We start from the raw sequence: 18,075 nt of genomic DNA, 5'->3' as shown, positions 1-18,075 counted from the left end.
TTGGCATCCATGAACCCCTCGGCTACCCCACCTTCCCCATGTTGGAAGCATCTAATGAAGTTTTGTGAATGCAGCGATGTCGAAACTTACATCCACGACTGCAATAAGACTGTCTTGTCTTTCACAACAATTACCCGCAATGGCAGCTTCACCTAGCAGGCGTTTATGTAACGACTTCCGAATCAAAAGAGTCAAGATATAAGCTAACAGAAATGCAGCTCGTCCCGCGCTCTTGTTCGTTACCCACTCACATATACCGTTGCACTTCAATGATGACGGCCCAGCAAATCGTGGACTGACATAGTTGATTGTTTTAGTATATGCGACATACAAGAAAAGTTTCGGCCTGCGATATGGGAATATGAAAAGATGTATGGCTCCCAGTTGTACTTGCCTGAACGTATAAGACGCAGTAGCAAAGGCTAACACTCTACCAGCATAACAACCTCCCAAAAAATGCTCAAAGCAGCCTCAATCCTTTCTATTCCCGTCTTCGTCACGACCCAAAATGCAGCTCGCCTCGGTCCAACCTGTAACGAACTCACCCCCCTCCTCGAAAAGTCCGTCGAGCACGTCGACAAAAAGGCCTTCAGCATGTGGGTGCCCTCAATATCTCGACATTTCTCTTCCGAAACGCCAAGCGAGGTAGTGATCGTAGGCATCGAGAGTCATATATGTGTTACACAGACAGCGATCGATTTGATTAAAGCAGGCCACAAGGTTTACGTGCTGAGGGACGGGGTCGGGAGTTGTAATAAAGAGGAGGTGCCGATTGCAATGGATCGGCTCAGGGCACTCGGTGTGACGGTTACGAGTAGTGAGAGCTGGATTTTCGAGTGTATGGGCGATGCGGGTATTGGGGAGTTTAAGGAGATGAGTGCGCTGATTAAGGAGTTTTCGGGGAAGACAAAGGAGGTTATGGGGACGCTTTGTAAAATATAGGTAAGTGTTAAATTGAACTTCAAATGCTGATGGTTTTCTAAATTTCTTTGAGGAAATCTTGATTTGAGCCTCCACAAGTTCTAAGCTTCTCTGGTTAGCATAAGTTTAATGCTATGATAAACTTATTATTTCAACCAGTCTCATCGCCATACTGTATATATACCCAAAGTATCGATGCCCTGACCATTCCCTCCCTTCTACCCAAAGATTGGCAAACTTGAAAAGAGGAATCTTATTCCCGTTTGGTAATTATCTCACACCCTCTTTTTACCCCAGCTGACATCTCTAACCTTCCTACCCCAAGCCCACAATCCACAAATGACCGGCATCCCCAATCCAAACGCTACGGCCGCCAAAACTGTATTCCCATAGCCCCAGCCTAGAGCGTTATACAAAGCAGGCGCAAACAACGGGAACGCAAAACCAGCAACGCTTTTGCTAACACTAACAGCGGCCAAGGCACTAGCCGTGTGTACTGGAAATGCATCAATAATGTACGCTACGCTGCACTGTGCAAAAATCTCGTAGCCAGTAGTATATATAACACTACCAATACCGGGACCTACCCAATGGGTATGGGCGCGAGCCGTCCACCCGTAGATGATCAAACCTATGGACATGAACAACACTGATGGTATCATAAGTGGAAGCCGGTGTTCGGCTACAGGAGGATGCGTTATTTCTTCTGAAGTTTGGAGGTAGCGTTTTCGGAGATAGACGTAAATTCTGTCTTGAAAGATGCCACCGATACAGATTCCAGTCGTGAATCCCAGGCCTAACCACAGACATTGGAGTCCTGCTTCTGATGGCGATTGTCCGTATTGATCGATCCATAAGGTAGGGAAAGTGGTGAGGACTATATAGAGAAGTCCAAACGAATAGGCGCCGAAGAGAGCCCAGACCTGGATGATGGGTTGCTGGAATAGCATGAGGGTTGGACGGGTAAGGGCGATTCTTAGACGGGTTGGGAGACTAGGTCGCTCTTTGTCGTAGATGGTGTAGAGATCATGATTTCCGGTTTCTTTTCGAAGTTTTGCGGCCAGTCGGTGCAGGATTACTGGGGCGTAGGTTTCGCGGAATACGAAGAAAGAGAGGATGATGGGTGGGGTTGTTACGATTGCCATGATCCAGAAGGACCATGACCAGTTGAGGTTTTGAGAAATGAATCTGAGGCGTGTTAGTTAAGTCTGAGGACTGATTCGGGTGACTCACCCTCCAATAAGCGGTCCAAAAGCTGGAGCAAGTAGTGGCAGAAAACTGTAAAGTGCAGTCGACTGACCCCTTTCCGCAGCATGCCAGACATCCGAAAGAATACCTCCACCAATCTAAGAATCATTAACAAAGACATCCTCGAACATGTCATAACACTTACACCCAACGGAGCACTCGACCCAATCCCCGCCATAAACCTCGCAACAATCATCTGCTCCTTCGTCCTCGCAAACCCACACACCACAGACCAGATAACAAAATACACATTCGACAACTGAAGCACCCTTACACGACCATAGAGCTCAGATAGCGGTGCCAGAAAGAGCGGTCCAAATGCGTAACCGAGCACGTAAATCGACATGGCAGTTTGTAGCTCCGCGTCATTCTCGATGTGCAGATCGGCGCCGATGGCGGGCAGAGCGGGCGAGATGACGGTCGAACACATGATGGTAACGAAGAGGAAGAGGGAGACGATGCCGGTGACGAGCCATTTCGAGGTCTTAGGCCAGTTTTTGGGGTTCCGGGGGTCGGTTGGGGAGGTCCATGTTACCTTGTTTAGTCAGTGGAAGGTGTTTGGGTTTTTGAAAGTGGGATTACTTACGAGGTTTGGTTCTATTGATAGAGTTTCGGTGGTGTTTGGTGTGGCTTTTTCGAGGTCGCTGGATGAAATTGAAGCTGAAATGTCTTTGAGATTGTTTGGTATTTCATTTTCGTGGTTGGGAGATTCTGGGAGTAGTGTTGAGACTTTGAGATCGGAGTTGACTGCCATAATGAGAGCAATGCTCTTTGTTCAATGCTGCCTTAACTTCGAAGAATATTAGAGCGAATTGAGATGGATGATAAACGAGATTGCTAAGAGAGGAAGTATCCAAGTATATATTGAGATCCAACAGCGATTACGGACTTCTAATCATGTCCTGAAGAGATGTGTTTAGGTCAATGCAAAACTCGCCGCCCCATCTCGGAATTCGCGAGACTGCTCGAATTAGAAGACACAAGCAATCGACAGGGTCGAGATCATAACGATGATCGCAGAATCAGAAGCTAGAAGTAGGTCAATGCTGCCGAAGGACGGCGACCCTTCTGCTTGATGCTGTTCATTGGTACTCAAACGCTCGGGGCCCCGTTAAACCAACGAGCCGCAACCGCATTTCTGGTGCAAATGTAACGTACATAATCAGATGATCTGATAACTTCTCCTGTTCCCACTGGCTCAACGAATCTGATATGAGTCAAATCACATGGGGAGGGTGCATTTTGCCCTGGTCAAGGGTGGGGACGGATATCAAAGTACGGAGTGAATTTAAGCGAGAGCGGAGTTCGAATTTGTCTAAATCTCTAAGCCAGAGCGAGGATGCGGTGGGCATGAAAAGTTTTGGTCTGGATATTTTTGATTGGAGAAACATATACGAGGAGCGAATTAGATGTATGGCAATCTTTTATTATGAGGATCATTTATGATTGAAAACTCAACCCTAATACTTCACCACTGAAGGATTCCTCAGTGTTCGGAAACAAACGTGCTGATTGATTGTAGGCGAGAATAATATCATGCGAGGGACAATTTGAGGTTGATAAATACAACTAGAAATTTGTTTTGTTCTTGCTGGGCTTTGAGATAACGACGATTTGGGTTGGTAGATGAAATCTTGCAGATACAAGATATCTTGATACTTGCAAACCCTCGCAGAAACGACAAGGAAAAAGAAAAATAAATGGCGAGCTGTCTCAACACTCTTGTTAAGAAACTATAGCGTGATTCGTGGGTTGGTGATGTACTGGCAGTACAACAGTAGTGCGTTGCAAGTCTTGAAGGACACCTTCATACAGTAATAAGTTCACGATAAACTTTACCCAAGAAGCTCTCTTCGCTCAATTAATTGAATGAACAGACTTTGTTGTCTCTTCGACCAAAATCATATATACTCATTGAAGAAGGAGCATTAGGATTTCGGCCTCTAAACATTGTTTTACTTGATAATCTGGAGGGTGTCTCGTCGGTATTAATTGCAACGCACTGGTGAATGTTCAAAGAGTGAGAAGGAATATGTTTACTATGACGGGAAATGGTAATTTACGTCAGTGAAAAGTTCCGTGGTTGTGGGGTTGACACAGTAGCGAAGCTTGACCAGACACAAGATCAGAAACGATGCGAAAGAAAGTATAATTACTGCAACTTAGATCGTCGCTAGGAGAATCAGTAGATGAAATTTCAGCCAGGTTTTAGACAGCAGCTGAAGCATCTTAATGTCATGCGAAAATAGATCTGTTCTTGATACTTTCTTTTAGGGATGTTCTCAGCCATGAATTTGTGCTTTGGCTGTCATGCAAGTTGTGTATTACTGCATGCCAAGGAGTTCTTGCTCCACTGCGCCTGGAGTGGGAGAACAATACTTCGAATGGAGGAAGTGTATCAAGAGTGAATACTTAAGTTTGTGTATGTAAGTCCATTTGCAAACACGAATTTTACCTGGTCTTTCCGGGTATGATTTTCTCAGAAATTGTGATCCACTTCAATCGACTTTACAAATGCACAAGATATCATTCTCAGCTCACCATCATGATTCAGCCTACAATAGAAACAAATGACTCCGTCGAAATGGAATAATTGATTGGTATATCCCCACCCAGCGGTGTAGGATCATCGGAGAAAAGAGCACCTATTTGACCCCACCTACCCGTTACGGGTCATAATCATGGCCAAATTATACCTTGTCTAATTGAATTCCGCGACAAAGCCACACATGGCCAAAAACTCTGTGTGTCCAAGGAGAAGAAAACTACCTCATGATTAACACCGTGAGTCCTGAGTAATAGATGATATGCAACAACTTATTATCATCAACATCCCAAGTCATGCATCATACCGAGAAGAGGAGAAACATTCACATTCACTTCATTCAGTGCTTGCTTAACGCTCGTCCCTGAGCCATGGCTTGGACATTGACAGTCCGTCTTATATAATCTCCGACTGGCTGTTGTACAGTTCAGTTCAGCCATCAACGCCGCATTAGGATTATGCTTTCAAGGGGGAATATGGTTCGCTCGCTTATCTTGACACTAGAGGCTTAGGCGTTGTGTTTATAGGCTAAAAGCTTAGCGAAAGCTTGTAATTCAATAATTGAGGAGGGCGCAAAAGCCACCTGGATGGATTCAGCTGAGACATGCATTGCATGTTGGTCTTTTCGGTGCGTCCGCCGCCAACTCATACTTTTATGATGTTTGGGCCAATTATCACGGGACCTAGTGCATTTTCTCGACCTAAACCAGCTCTAGCACTCAATAGTCTGCTCCAAACCTAGTCACTCAGCCCTTAACTACTCCAGATTCCGGTGTCGTGGGGATGGGATAGTCAATAGGGATAAGCATATTCTCAGCCAGCCTAATGCCTTTCTGGTCTCCTTTTTACCATAGCAGGCACTAACTTGCATCTAGATTTCTCGCAATCATCGTCTCGCATCATAATCCTGTATTAGATATCCTTACGTGGAGTATAAGAAGGCATCTTGGTGCCGCATCTTCTTTTGTCTTGTGTTTCATAGCTATCATCGTTTCCTTCATTCTCTAGACTAAGATGTATATCAATATTCTTACCTCTGTCCTTTTGGGCAGCTACATTTCTCAAGCGAACGCTCAACTTACTGCTTGTAACCGCGACAACTGTCTTCGTGCAATTATTGCAAGCAATGCAGCTCCTGGACCTCAGTCTGCTTCAGCGGACTGTGTTTCCTTCTTCAAGGCAACGGTCACACCTTCTACAAGGTATTCATTGTTATACTGTTAATCAAATGAGCTGCTCTAATATCTCACACAGCACGATTTTCTCCACAGCTTCTCTTACAATAACCCTTCCAGTCGTTACTTCATCCTCTACAGTCATAGTAACATCGACAACAACAGCGGTTGGAGGCGGCAGCAAGAGAAGTGTTGATCTCGATGAAGAGAAGCGAGCAGTTGATGCGCCATTGAATCATCAAATCACCGGATTGAAACTAGCAGTCCGTCAGCAAACTGTAATTCCAAGCCGGATTCCAGTCTACGCATCCGCGTGCTCCGGAGCAGTTCGGTACTCTTCAGCATGCTCATGTATTGGTGTCATACGAAGCACCACAACAGTTGCTACTCCCGTTGGCACCACGACCATTACGTTAACCGCAACTCAATCACCTACCTCAACTGTTGTGGTTACTTCCACTGCGATCGCCACTGCAACTGGCTCCGCTTATGCACTTCGAGCAGTTGGTTCGACCGTCGACGGACAATACGTATCCATGAACAACCAGGAAGATGGGATTATTGATGCATTTACAACCGATATCAGCTCCGCAGCCAGATTTAACATCGGAACCGGTGGAAAGCTTCTCTCTTATGGCAGATACCGTGCAAATACAGACAACTTTTCACCCGCAACAATATTCTTCAATTCGCCAGGCACCTTCACGGGCACTACAGACCTCAGCTGTAGCGTTGGACCTACTAGTACTTTGACTTGTACTGGATTCAATGGAGCCAATCAATTTCAGCTCTGTCCGAGTGGTTGTACTACTAATTCTGAGCCTTGCAACGGGATTTCACTTGCTACTTCGCTCGACGTTCGGTGTCAGCAAATTGGGTTCGTGGCTGTCCCGGTTGTATAGCTGTGAATGTAATTAATTTCAAATCTGCTACCGCTGAAAATATTACATACCTGCGACTTGCAATTAATGAAAAAAATCCAACATTTATCCTCAAAAAGTGATCTTGCTATTGACTGAAGAATAAATCATGTGTAACTCCTGTGAAGCGAATTTTGCAATTAATTCATTAGGAAAGAGATAGGAATCCGTCAATTTAACTGGACGCAGTCTTCACATTACCAATCGACTGAGAACCAGGAGAACAACTACCTAGGACAGCTGGCAGAACCCTTTCTTGAATCTCTCCTCGCTTAGCTATCAGTTTGCACGGCGTTAATTTCTAATCTTGTGGTAGAACGAAGAATAATCCGGATTTTATTCCTAGATGATAGTTGGATGTGACATTCGTGAGTCTAACAGATTCATCCCCACACACGCATTGCCATCGGCCTTGTGAAGTTATCGCTAAGCTACGATTCATCCAAGATATCCAGACCAAAGAAGGTGTAGAGTGATAACTTGAGCCCGTTGATTTGGTGTTTTACGCTACATATCCTGTCAGAATTAATTTTCCTTCCCCGAAAATTTTATTCCATTAGAACGTTGGAATGATTGGCTTTCGCAATGCTTACACACTTATGTCAACTCCTGGCTCTCTGATTCTCTACTTCATGTGGATAACCTGGAAAGATTGGAGGTGAAGTGACGCTTCCTTCAGGGGGGCTTTATCACGTGGTTTAATTTCGTCCACTTTTGCTTCAATCTCTGTCACGACTTTCTCATAAAGTCAAGATTTCGACATTTCCAGAACTCAGCACCAGAAAATTATGTAACCGAGATCTTCGACCACAATCGCCGACAGGGGAATCGGTTCCAGAAGTCACTTGATGCCTATTGTATGCCGTTTTTCGACTTGGGCATCAGAATCACCTCTTGTCCGGCCCGTCCACCAAATGCATCGTGTTAGGACCGCTTTGTATGGTGGGTTCAGAGATTATTAGACACTGGATCCATGTGCTCTGTATAGTACAATGGTCTGAAGAATATAAAGATTGATGGCTGACAAGAACGAAGAACAGTCCGGAGAATCGAGATTTTCTTACAGAAACGTTACACGAGCCACCATACGATCTGGTGATGTGTGGGGGTACTTTATTCCAGAAAACCCACTTGTTTCCAGATTCTTGGCGGCGGTAGCAACTATTATATCGAGATTCAAACTACGTTCAAAACGGCTGCAAAGTCCTTCGGCTTTTTCGAAATCCAATACTCGAAATATATGTAGGACAATTCCCGAATTTTCCATGACCTCAACATGTCTTGTAAAGTTTCGCTAAGACGAGAAACCATGGAATCGTAATGGTTTTCGTACATCGTACCCCCTGCATAAATTCTCCGGCGCCCAGACGTGGATCCATTATTGATGAACCTCAAAGCCAAGAAGCCCCTTTCAGATTTACGTCCCAAGTTTATGGGCGTTTAATTTGTTTCTGTTTGTATGAAACGTAGAGCTATCAAAATGGTTCTCTTGGGTGAGGTCACTGCTGGATGAGACAACTTATAAGTGTTTATTGTCCCCAACTATGCCTTTCTTTTCTCCTCACATCGATCAAGTCTTTGTATTTCCAACGTTTCTTCATTTCACCCATACACTCATTCTCATTCTTTAGGTGTGATCTGAGATCCCCAACATTCTTTTATCAAAAACTTCTAAGATATCCGCTATTTTCAAGATACTTAACGCTCACTTCAACAATATGTTCTTCAAGTCAGTCCTCGCCATTTCGCTTGCCAGCGCTGTCTCGGCACACCAAAACTTCCACCAATTCTGGGTCAACGATGTTTCTCCAGGATACGAAGCTGCTATCCGTATGCCACCATCCAACAGCCCAGTTGTGAGTTTAGCCTATCTTTAGTATCGGAACGCTATACTAATAGACTTAGACTGATGTGACATCTAACGATATCACTTGCAATGTCAATGGCAACACTGTTCCATCTGGGAAAGGTACAGCCAAAGCAAATGCTGGTGACACCATCAAGGTTCAGTGGGATTCTTCATCTCACCCAGGTCCTATTCAGCACTTCCTCTTCGGCCCCGTCGATAATGCGGCGTCTGCGACCGGTATCGGTTCATGGATCAAGATCGATGAGTTCGATCAAACTGACGGCGTTTGGGCCAATGAAATCATGATGGCAAACAATATGACATACGAGTTCAAGCTTCCTACTGGACTGGCTACTGGAGAGTACTTGCTCAGAAGTGAGATGCTTGCTCTCCACGGTGCTCAGACTATTGGAGGTGGTCAATTGTGAGTTCACATATTCCCAAGTCCGTTATTACTTCGACTAATTATCGCTCTAGCTACATGGGATGTGCTCAATTAGCCATCACTGGTACCTCAGCAAGTGAGACTTGTGGCCCAAGCATCGAACTTCCAGGAGCATACAATGCAGAGGACCCATCCATCTACATTCCAAACATCTACAATGGCTTCGATATCACCACTTACACCGCACCGGGAGGAGCCGTTGCTTCCTGTGGCGCTGGATCTGGCGCGAGTCCAGTTACCTCTGCCGTCGCAAGCGCAAGCGCCCCTGCTTCTGCCGCCAATGCAACCAGCGCAGTTGTTACTGAGGCTTCAAGTGTAAGCAGCGCTATTATCGAGACCTTGGCACCCTCTCCGGCTGTACCAACCATCGAGCCAGTCGAGCCAGCTCCCGTCACTGACGTGGTTGAGGCTCCGACCGCAACAGCTGCTCCAGTCTCGTCCAAGAAAGACTCGTGCAAGTCCAAGTCTGCAACCCCCACCGTTGCCCCAGTTTCAACCAAGAAGGACTCCTGCAGATCCAAGACAGCTGTTCCATACCCAACTGGTGCCAACAACGGTACCATATCTTCCCCAACTACTCTCCGAACCATCGCCTCCCCAGCTGCATCAGCCGGCCTTTCTACTGGAGGTGTTGCTCTTTACGGCCAATGCGGTGGCTCTACCTACACTGGTTCTACCGTTTGTGCTTCAGGAACTTGCACTGTTATGAACGCTTACTACTCCCAATGCGTTTAGAGGAAGAGTCGTGTTTGTACGAATAAGACTGAGTAAAACGACTGAGGCATTCTTGTAAATATTTAAATTTGTATATATAACTTTGGAATTTCAAACTCAGATTTGATATGTATCACTACTATCAGGCTCTTTGGAAGTCATGTCGCCACAGCCTTTTCAAATCGCTTAATGGACGTCCAATTTTGAATATTTCTGAATTTTTAACTCTCTACAGGAGCTTCCTGGCGAAACCATTCAGTGCACTCTCTAGTAATAAGCTGTCCTTGCGTCCACACCCACCAGACCTAGCTGCTTGATCTTCGCAATCCAGCGATGTACTTATCGTCTCTCAGTCCCCTCATCCAAGGTTGTCCGATCTTCTACATTTTTCTCTAGAATAATCTCTGCAATGGCCCCTTCTAGATGCTTAAACATTGTATAATGTGTGTCGTCCTTGAACTCATGATAGACGCAATGCGGTAATTTCCGCACCATGTAATGTATCATAGAAACTGGTGCATTCTTATCCTCTGCACCATGCCATATCCTTACCGTATTGTACCCTACATCCCCAAGGGAGAAGCCCCAATCAGTTGAACTTAGTAATCTGGCCTCGTCCACTGCCGCTCGACTTCCTTGAGCAAAAGGTTCTTCGAGAAGGGCATGTACCAAGTCTAGTCTGCGCTCTGATGTTGTCTTCTTGCTGGTAGGTGTGGTTGCGGTTTCTTGCTTCGAACCCTGATCCTCAACTTCCTTCTTTTCGTCTTCCAACTCTAGCCAGCGGTCAATTGTCCGTGCTATTGGCCCCGTATTCGCCAACCATTTCGAGAAGCCCACCAAGCCGCCAAAGAATAATCTAAGTCCACCTGGCCAATATTTCGCCATACTACTAACCAATCGTCGATATCTCGAGTTGTGGTGTGCACCGGCAATCCATGGAGGTCCACTCGCGAAAAGACCAACCCCAATGAGACTTTCCTGGGGTAAAGCGTATGCACAAGCAAGTGCGTATGGTCCTCCACCCGAAAGTCCCATGACGGCGAAACGTGATAGCTGCATACCTTTTGCGAAGTTGGAGACATCTGTTGGCCAGTCTAGGATACTTCGATTGGGTTGTGGTGTAGACAAACCAAATCCTGGCCGGTCTAGTGATAACAAGCGAATCTTCCTACGCCGGGCTATATCATCGACTGCATAGGCTTCCAGGCGACAGGCTGGAAATCCATGAAAGTAGAGGAGCGGTGTTCCATCATGGTCTCCATATTCAGCGTAGCCTAGCTGGCGACCATCCGGCAAGATGAAGGTTTGGTTTTGACGAGCTTGACTTGACATTTGATGGAATGGGAATGTTTTGATGCTCGGTGTCGTTCGTTGAGAAGCCGTGAACGAAAGTTTTTGGCACCTAGATCTGACTGAGGAATATCTTTGAATAGTGAATGGCGTAGACACCAAAAACATTTTGTAATGTTTCTTAAGTGAATAAGACGCTGTGAAGAGTTCGAGGTCTTAAAGCGAAATATACTTATAACAAAGTGAGTAGATGGATCCTGACCAGCTCAGTGGCCAAGAACACGACTTTTCCATAGCATGAATTCATGAAGACTGGATGTAACTCAATCAAGTCTCGAAGTTCGAATCCATTCGACATATAGCTCGCTTAGCACCCACCAATGTCGCTTCCAGGCTTCCAACTCAAAAGGTATGACCAGCAACCAATCATTGCCTGCTCACAGAACTCTGTGCGAGATTACGAGGTTACGATTTTACGAAATTACGAGATTACGAAATTACGAGATTACGAAATTACGAGATTACGAAATTACGAGATTACGAAATTACGAGATTACGACTACAGACCCCCGATTTCATCCTTCTCCCGAACATGACAACCTCAACTATGCCAACTCGCCGGCCACATGCGAAGTCGCGCAAAGGATGTTTGAAATGCAAGAGTCGTCATGTCAGATGCGATGAGTCGGGACCTCCATGCGGGCGCTGTAATATTCGAGGAGATGTTTGCGAGTATGCTGACCCGCAACTGACAACCAAAGACACCACCAGTATTCTTACCTCCACCAGCCCGGGCTCAACTTCAACTACGTCTGCTTTACCACTGTCTCGCGAGGTATTGTTTCCGAATGACGGCCATTTACTTCAGTTGCAACTTATGCATCGATGGACTGTCGCAACATACAAGTGTTGCTGCACGCCTGGCTCCGAGGATGATGAGGTGTGGCAGTCCTGGGTACCACAATTAGCAATAAAACATGACTACCTTCTGTATGGACTCTTGTCACTCACTTCATTCGAAATTGCAAGGTTGACGAAGACACCTCACCACAAGCGATATGTTGAGTCAGCGACAGAATATCATAGTCTTGCATTGAGCAGCTTCCGCGTTCAGCTCTCTGTAATCGGCTCCGAGGATATTGACGCTGCAGTTTGCATGTCGTTGATGTTATTAGTCCTGTCTTTTGCGTCCGCACAGGGTCGAGCTAGGAGTTCGGCTGACGACGAGAGTGATGGCATTATACAAACAGTGCTTGCTCACTTCGAGCTCTTACGCGGATGTGCTCCAATAATCGAAAGCAAAAGAGACTATATGTCGCGAAATCCATATATTCAGAAGCTGAAGCCATTTGAAGACTTGGCCCGGACTCCGCTGGATCCACGTGTAGAGGAGGCACTCGTCAAGTTGACCGAGCTCAACGACAAGCGAGTCACGAGTTCAATCCACGACACAGTTCAGCGAAGAAGCCAACAAGTGGAGTATTGGGAGGTATGTAAAACCGCAGTTGGAATTTTAAGAACATTGTATGAGAAGTGTGTGGATGATTTTACTCGTGGCTATGCACTTGGTTGGTTAAACATGGCCGGTGACAGATACGTGACCGCGGTCAAAAATGGGGACGCCGTTGCGCTGCTCATGCTAATGTACTGGGGCGTAATGGTTGAAAAATGTGGAAGTCAGGTCTGGTGGGCTGAGCATTTCGGCAGCTTGTTAGTCGCTGAGATTGCCCATTTGAAGCTGTTTAGGAATGCGGATCTGGCTACCAAAGATCTAATCTCTCAAGCAAAGGATCTCATAGAGAGCAGCTGATAGAGCAGTTGATGGAGCACTCAACGTGGGTATGCTTTATTGCTTGAAGAGATTAAGACTTGGCCCATTCTTCCTTATCTGTGATTCGCGGGCACCAACCAATTATAAATCTGATCATAATGATAACTTCGTAGGAAGTATTCTCTTCCTATATAAGGTTTTTCAACATTCAATGGGCTAAATGCTAGCTACCGCACTCACAACATCACCAACAGCCCCCGCGGCGTCTCCTTTGGGAACTTGCGCCGCTGCTGCCATCACTGTCAAAACCAATAATCCTAGATTATATCTATCAGAAGGTCAGCAAGCCATATCAAATTTCTGTGAGTTCTTCAATGAGAAGTTCGCGTCAAGAAGTAGCACATACTCATCTGTCGCAAAATATAGTTCCAGCATTTTTTCCTTGGTCGTGCCTGGAATGTCTGCCGGCTTGAATCGGCCCAGCTTATTACCATATGAATCTTTCAGCTCAATTGTGCTTCCGACCATGATTGCAGGTTGCCACTTTAACCTCCCAAGAATGGGAGCATCAAATGATTGATATCCTGTCAAGCCGCTGACTCTCATCGGAAATGATTGGCCTTGGTAGGTGATCACGGTGGTATGGCGAAAGTTGGGGAAGGTGGCGTGACCGATTTCAGCGCCGTTGCAAACTAGAAACATGTGAGCTTGAGGTCAACCGATGCACATTTTTTGTTTTATCGATGAACTCGTACAGAGAATTGTGTTCGGCTTGTGGAACCATTGAGTCCGGACAATGAACAAAGGAGTTGGATTTGGAGAATGTGCGAGATGGATGGAGGTGATGTGACTGTCACGATTGTCTGGTTTGAAGATAATCTTGAATATTGGAGTGCTTTCTGGGTTTGGCTGAGCTATCGTGCTCGAGGCTGCCTTGGAAACTAATTTCGTTATAAAATCAGACATTTCTATGGTGTAGATGACGAAAAGGAATATGGCTTGTAAATATGCTAATGCACGGAAACGACACTTTTCAGGTAACTGTTGGGCCGAAAAGATACAGGACGAAAGTTCTCCTATGTACCGCTTACTTCAGAATAAAGTATCCTGTGTTTTAAGGAGGGTCCAGAGGTACGCTAGTCACTAAGAGTAATAGACGTGTTATATGACATCGTGTCAGACTGGTCGAACAAGTAGCGTTGGGTATCATTTGTTGATTGTCGAGTTCCCAGGCGTGGCACGGGTCAGAATACACCTTTATGCAATTATACCACTGTTCTTGTCAACTAGCCGCGCTTGGTATGCCTCATTCAGGAAGTTAGAATATGTCATTGTGCATAATCTCACGTGAATTCGGATCTTACTCACTCGTGCATTCCGAAAGTTTCTTGGGTGCTTGGTGAAACATTGTGACTGAATACCTCCCGAGTGTAAGCACTTGTAGATCATGCTAAATAAAAGAGCTTGGCTGCCGACTATCAGTACTTAAATGGGTAATTAAGTGTATAACAAAGACTGACAAGCAGGTTCAAGAGTTTCATATGCCAAAAGCCAATAAAACACTCAAAAGGTCGAGCACAGATTTGACAGAATATAAGCGACAATGGTTCTCTGTTGAGCCACAAAAAACAAACATTTTTTAGTTAACTTTCCAAATAATTTGATTTTGATAGAACATCGATATCATGGGTGGTTCAGCATCAATCCCCACTGATCCTTCCAGGACACTCAAAGTAATCGGCGCAGGCTACCCACGCATAGGAACACTGTCGATGGCTATAGCACTCGAAAAGCTTCTCGACGGTCCAGTCATGCATGGCGGCTCTCAACTTCTCGGTCGTGAAGACGCATATGTCAAACTATGGACCAAGGTATTCGAAACTCGACATGATCGGCCTCTCCTTCTAAAACTTTTGAGGGAAGCAACAGTTGGTTTTGTTGGGATTACAGATGCCCCGGGAAATTGCTTTGTCGAAGAGCTACTTGAAATATATCCTGATGCAGAGGTCGTCTGTGTTTCTCGTGATAGAGAAAGGTGGTGGAAGAGTTGGGAAATGGTCACGAATACTGCTGGGCAGGGGTTTTTGAATTGGTTTCTGATGGTTTGTCCTGGTAAGCGGTGGTATCCTAAACTTGTGACGCAATTTTTGCAGCAGTGAGTTCTCGATCGCCATCAAATCCCCCTATGAATTTGATTACTCATTTTCACATTCGACTAGACAAGAAGAAAAATTCGGGCCTATGACTATAGGTAAGTTCATGCTCCATATGCTCGGAAGGCTAGTTCAGTCCTAATTTCTTGTCAGAAAGGTTGGACGAGCATAATCCGTATGTTGAAAGATCCACCCCAGTAGAAAAATTCCACAAGATGGAATTGAGTGAAGGCTGGGAACCACTTTGCAGATTCTTGGAAAAGTCTATTCCCACAGAGCCATTCCCAAGGGTCAACGATGCGGAGGCGGTTGATGGACTTGTTTGGAATATTATGAAAGATGCTGGAGCTCGTGTAAGTAATACTCTCCAAAAAATTTTGAACAAACTCACTAAAATAAAATTTGTAGTGGTTCTCTTTATTTATGACGCTGGCAACGGCAGTATGGTTGATCAGAACACTCTGACGGTCAAACTTCATTCGTGATGGTATGGGCAGGTGGATGCAGCAAATACATAGCTTTAAAATAGCACGATGATCACATAATTTTCCCAAACAATAAAGAGTGTCAGTGCTGTATCGTGAAGCTTTCAGTGAGGTATAAAACTCGACCTCGAGCAATCTCTTATAGACACTTCCTCGCAGCGGTCGAGGCAGTGGAAAAATAGACCAATAAGCTGTACCACCACCCATGTAATCTTCTGCATCAACAAGTGTGGAAATAAGCAAATAAGGGCACTCAGAAATCATAAATTGATTGTCAATACAGATCGCGATCAAGTATAGAGTGGAGTAAGAAGTACACCAAACCCTTCAAGGGGCCTCGAATAAGCGAGAACCCCCTTTCGCCTCGGGCCGCGACAAGAAGCCCACCGACCGTTTTCCTCCTTCGCAACAAAGATATTACTAGATCACTTTGGATTTGTTAGAATATTAAGCTAAGTATAATAAGCGTAATTTAAAATGTTCATTTTGCAAAACATGTCAGCATGGCGATTTGATTCCTTGAACGCAAAAAGACCAACAACTAGTGCTTACAATTTAGGCTTTGATAACACGATCCCGAATGCCAACGCGAACGCGAACCCGGTAGGCGCAGAAAAGTGATATTTGCGAGCAGCCAACATTGTTAATCATTAACCCGTGCATGATGATTTTACGTATTCTCTAGTAGATTATGAGACTCTCGCCCAGAAAGAAAGACCTTTTAGTCGTGTTCCAATCTCATACATTTACTGGTTTTTCTGCGATATCTTCACTAGAACAAGAGCTGCGAAATGGCTAACACAAGGCTTCAATCCCTCGAGGATTTTCTAGCGAAGGACGTCCCAAATGTGAAATATGCGACACCCTCATCACCACAATATGCAGAATGGCGACATATTTACATCCAGAGCAATAAAACCACACCATTGATGATCGTGCGACCACAAACCGCTGACGACGTAGCTAAGCTTGTTAAATATATTGTGAAAAATGGTCTTGAATTCACAATACGCGGCGGAGGTCATGAGTAGGTTTAATTTCCTCTGTTCATTAAGTAACTGCTAACTTGCAATGCAGTATGATGGGTCGCTCTCAAGCCCAGGACGCTGTAACTATCGACATGAGAGATATCAGATATGTCAAGATATCCGAAGGTAAAAGGACTGCAACGATTGGAGCGGGTATCAACATGATCCAGTTACAGGAAGAATTGGATAAAGAGAAGCTGGCTACCACAGTTGGAAATGTGGGACATGTAGGCTATACGGGAGTAGGTTCAAGGTACTTGCGAATGCGGAGTTCGACGAGACTAATGTGTTATTCAGTGGGCGATATATGGTGGCTACGGCTTTTTCAACAATAACTTCGGACTCGGTGTAGATAATATTGTGGGTGCTAAGGTCGTCGATAGTGGAGGCAGTGTTCTTGATACCGATGAGCACCCAGATTTATTGAAGGGCATTCGTGGAGCTGGAGGTGCTTTTGGTGTTATTGTCGAGTTGAGAATCAAGACATATCACGTTGAATCGGTATGTGCTTTGTGCTCAAAGATGGATGATGGCTGACGAGTTTAAGATCTTAGCTGGATGGGTTTTCTTCGAATGTCAAGACGTCGGCTCGGTGTTTGACAATATGTGCCGGAATTTCTCGCAATTACTCGAGGAAGATTTTCCTAACGAGATTGGAGTTTCATTGATGACTACAACGGGTCCTATGGGAAGAATGTGTGGGGTCTCGTTCGTATCGTCGTTTGAAGATGAGGAGAAGGCAAGGCCATGGCTCGCGAAGATCGAAAAGCTGGGCACTTGTGTTATGAACACGGTGGAAACCACGACTCCTCTCAAGGTGAGACACACGTTCACTATCTTGAATACTGTCTTGATACTAATATTGATAGTACCTGCATGCGCAATCTGCGTTTGGTTTCAACAGCGCCTACGGCACTTGTCGAACTGCAAATCTTCTTTCCTTGTCGAAAGTTGCCGGTAAATTAGGCGACATCGCTGAATCACTACCTGCTTTCAGTGGGCCCGCATTGGTGATCCATATGATTCGTGGACCTTCGACGGATGTCTGCAATTCCTCAGTGTTTGCAAATCGTCGACCGCACTTCTTGGTCGAGTTGATTGGCACTAGCGACGAGGAATCTCAAGCCCAAGATACCGTGAAATGGGCACATATCTCGCGGTCTACCCTTCAGCATGCTGATCCTGATAACTCCCTGCCTGGTACATATGTTTCATTGGATATGTCTGGAGAATTGACATACGAAAATTTGTTCGGCACAAACCTCCCCACCTACAAAGATTTGAAGGTTAAGTATGACCCGAAGAACGTATTCATGCAACCATTCTCTCTGATCAAGATATGATCCACGAAGCGACGTATGTGATCAATGAATTTGATTAGCTTTCAGCTGTCTGCTTGAGCGACGAAAGCAGCAGAGGTATCGTGTAGGACTCAGTCTATATTTAAGCTATCGGAAGTAGCCAGAACTAGCCATATTCTAAGCCAAAGAACAGATGTGGGAAGGAACAGGAAGTAAAAAAAATTGCTTCC

The 18,075-nt window shown here is 45.2% G+C and overlaps 9 protein-coding genes across 9 annotated transcripts; 6 read left to right on the top strand and 3 right to left on the bottom strand.

Moving 5' to 3' along the window:
• Nucleotides 1–369: 369 nt before the first annotated feature.
• GLAREA_11574 (Isochorismatase-like hydrolase) lies at nt 370–942 on the top strand (the record flags this gene model as incomplete). Its single annotated transcript, XM_008089717.1, has 2 exons — nt 370–386; nt 438–942. The coding sequence occupies 2 exons, from the start codon at nt 370–372 to the stop codon at nt 940–942; spliced, it is 522 nt and encodes a 173-aa protein (XP_008087908.1).
• A 254-nt stretch (nt 943–1,196) lies between these two features.
• GLAREA_11573 (MFS general substrate transporter) lies at nt 1,197–2,923 on the bottom strand (the record flags this gene model as incomplete). The annotated part of the gene is made up of 4 exons (XM_008089716.1): nt 1,197–2,109; nt 2,155–2,267; nt 2,315–2,704; nt 2,756–2,923. 4 exons carry the CDS (start codon nt 2,921–2,923, stop codon nt 1,197–1,199), a joined length of 1,584 nt encoding a protein of 527 aa, XP_008087907.1.
• A 2,805-nt stretch (nt 2,924–5,728) lies between these two features.
• On the top strand, nt 5,729–6,791 carry GLAREA_11572 (uncharacterized protein; the record flags this gene model as incomplete). Its single annotated transcript, XM_008089715.1, has 2 exons — nt 5,729–5,916; nt 5,969–6,791. The coding sequence occupies 2 exons, from the start codon at nt 5,729–5,731 to the stop codon at nt 6,789–6,791; spliced, it is 1,011 nt and encodes a 336-aa protein (XP_008087906.1).
• Nucleotides 6,792–8,527: 1,736 nt separating this feature from the next.
• GLAREA_11571 (Cellulose-binding protein) lies at nt 8,528–9,838 on the top strand (the record flags this gene model as incomplete). Its single annotated transcript, XM_008089714.1, has 3 exons — nt 8,528–8,665; nt 8,715–9,082; nt 9,136–9,838. The coding sequence occupies 3 exons, from the start codon at nt 8,528–8,530 to the stop codon at nt 9,836–9,838; spliced, it is 1,209 nt and encodes a 402-aa protein (XP_008087905.1).
• A 318-nt stretch (nt 9,839–10,156) lies between these two features.
• Nucleotides 10,157–11,149, bottom strand: GLAREA_11570 (alpha/beta-Hydrolase; the record flags this gene model as incomplete). Its single annotated transcript, XM_008089713.1, has 1 exon — nt 10,157–11,149. One exon carries the CDS (start codon nt 11,147–11,149, stop codon nt 10,157–10,159), a length of 993 nt encoding a protein of 330 aa, XP_008087904.1.
• A 565-nt stretch (nt 11,150–11,714) lies between these two features.
• GLAREA_11569 (Zn2/Cys6 DNA-binding protein) lies at nt 11,715–12,917 on the top strand (the record flags this gene model as incomplete). Its single annotated transcript, XM_008089712.1, has 1 exon — nt 11,715–12,917. One exon carries the CDS (start codon nt 11,715–11,717, stop codon nt 12,915–12,917), a length of 1,203 nt encoding a protein of 400 aa, XP_008087903.1.
• Nucleotides 12,918–13,094: 177 nt separating this feature from the next.
• On the bottom strand, nt 13,095–13,844 carry GLAREA_11568 (uncharacterized protein; the record flags this gene model as incomplete). Its single annotated transcript, XM_008089711.1, has 3 exons — nt 13,095–13,206; nt 13,285–13,570; nt 13,634–13,844. 3 exons carry the CDS (start codon nt 13,842–13,844, stop codon nt 13,095–13,097), a joined length of 609 nt encoding a protein of 202 aa, XP_008087902.1.
• Nucleotides 13,845–14,563: 719 nt separating this feature from the next.
• On the top strand, nt 14,564–15,516 carry GLAREA_11567 (P-loop containing nucleoside triphosphate hydrolase; the record flags this gene model as incomplete). The annotated part of the gene is made up of 4 exons (XM_008089710.1): nt 14,564–15,033; nt 15,098–15,129; nt 15,185–15,388; nt 15,440–15,516. 4 exons carry the CDS (start codon nt 14,564–14,566, stop codon nt 15,514–15,516), a joined length of 783 nt encoding a protein of 260 aa, XP_008087901.1.
• Nucleotides 15,517–16,307: 791 nt separating this feature from the next.
• On the top strand, nt 16,308–17,887 carry GLAREA_11566 (FAD-binding protein; the record flags this gene model as incomplete). The annotated part of the gene is made up of 5 exons (XM_008089709.1): nt 16,308–16,543; nt 16,594–16,786; nt 16,842–17,045; nt 17,092–17,361; nt 17,414–17,887. The coding sequence occupies 5 exons, from the start codon at nt 16,308–16,310 to the stop codon at nt 17,885–17,887; spliced, it is 1,377 nt and encodes a 458-aa protein (XP_008087900.1).
• Nucleotides 17,888–18,075: the final 188 nt, after the last annotated feature.

This window comes from Glarea lozoyensis (genome assembly GCF_000409485.1).
Source record: "Glarea lozoyensis ATCC 20868 chromosome Unknown GLAREA8, whole genome shotgun sequence".
In the NCBI taxonomy this organism is placed as follows: domain Eukaryota; kingdom Fungi; phylum Ascomycota; class Leotiomycetes; order Helotiales; family Helotiaceae; genus Glarea; species Glarea lozoyensis.
The sequence above is the reverse complement of the archived record's forward strand: the minus strand, read 5'-3'. Positions and strand labels throughout refer to the sequence as shown.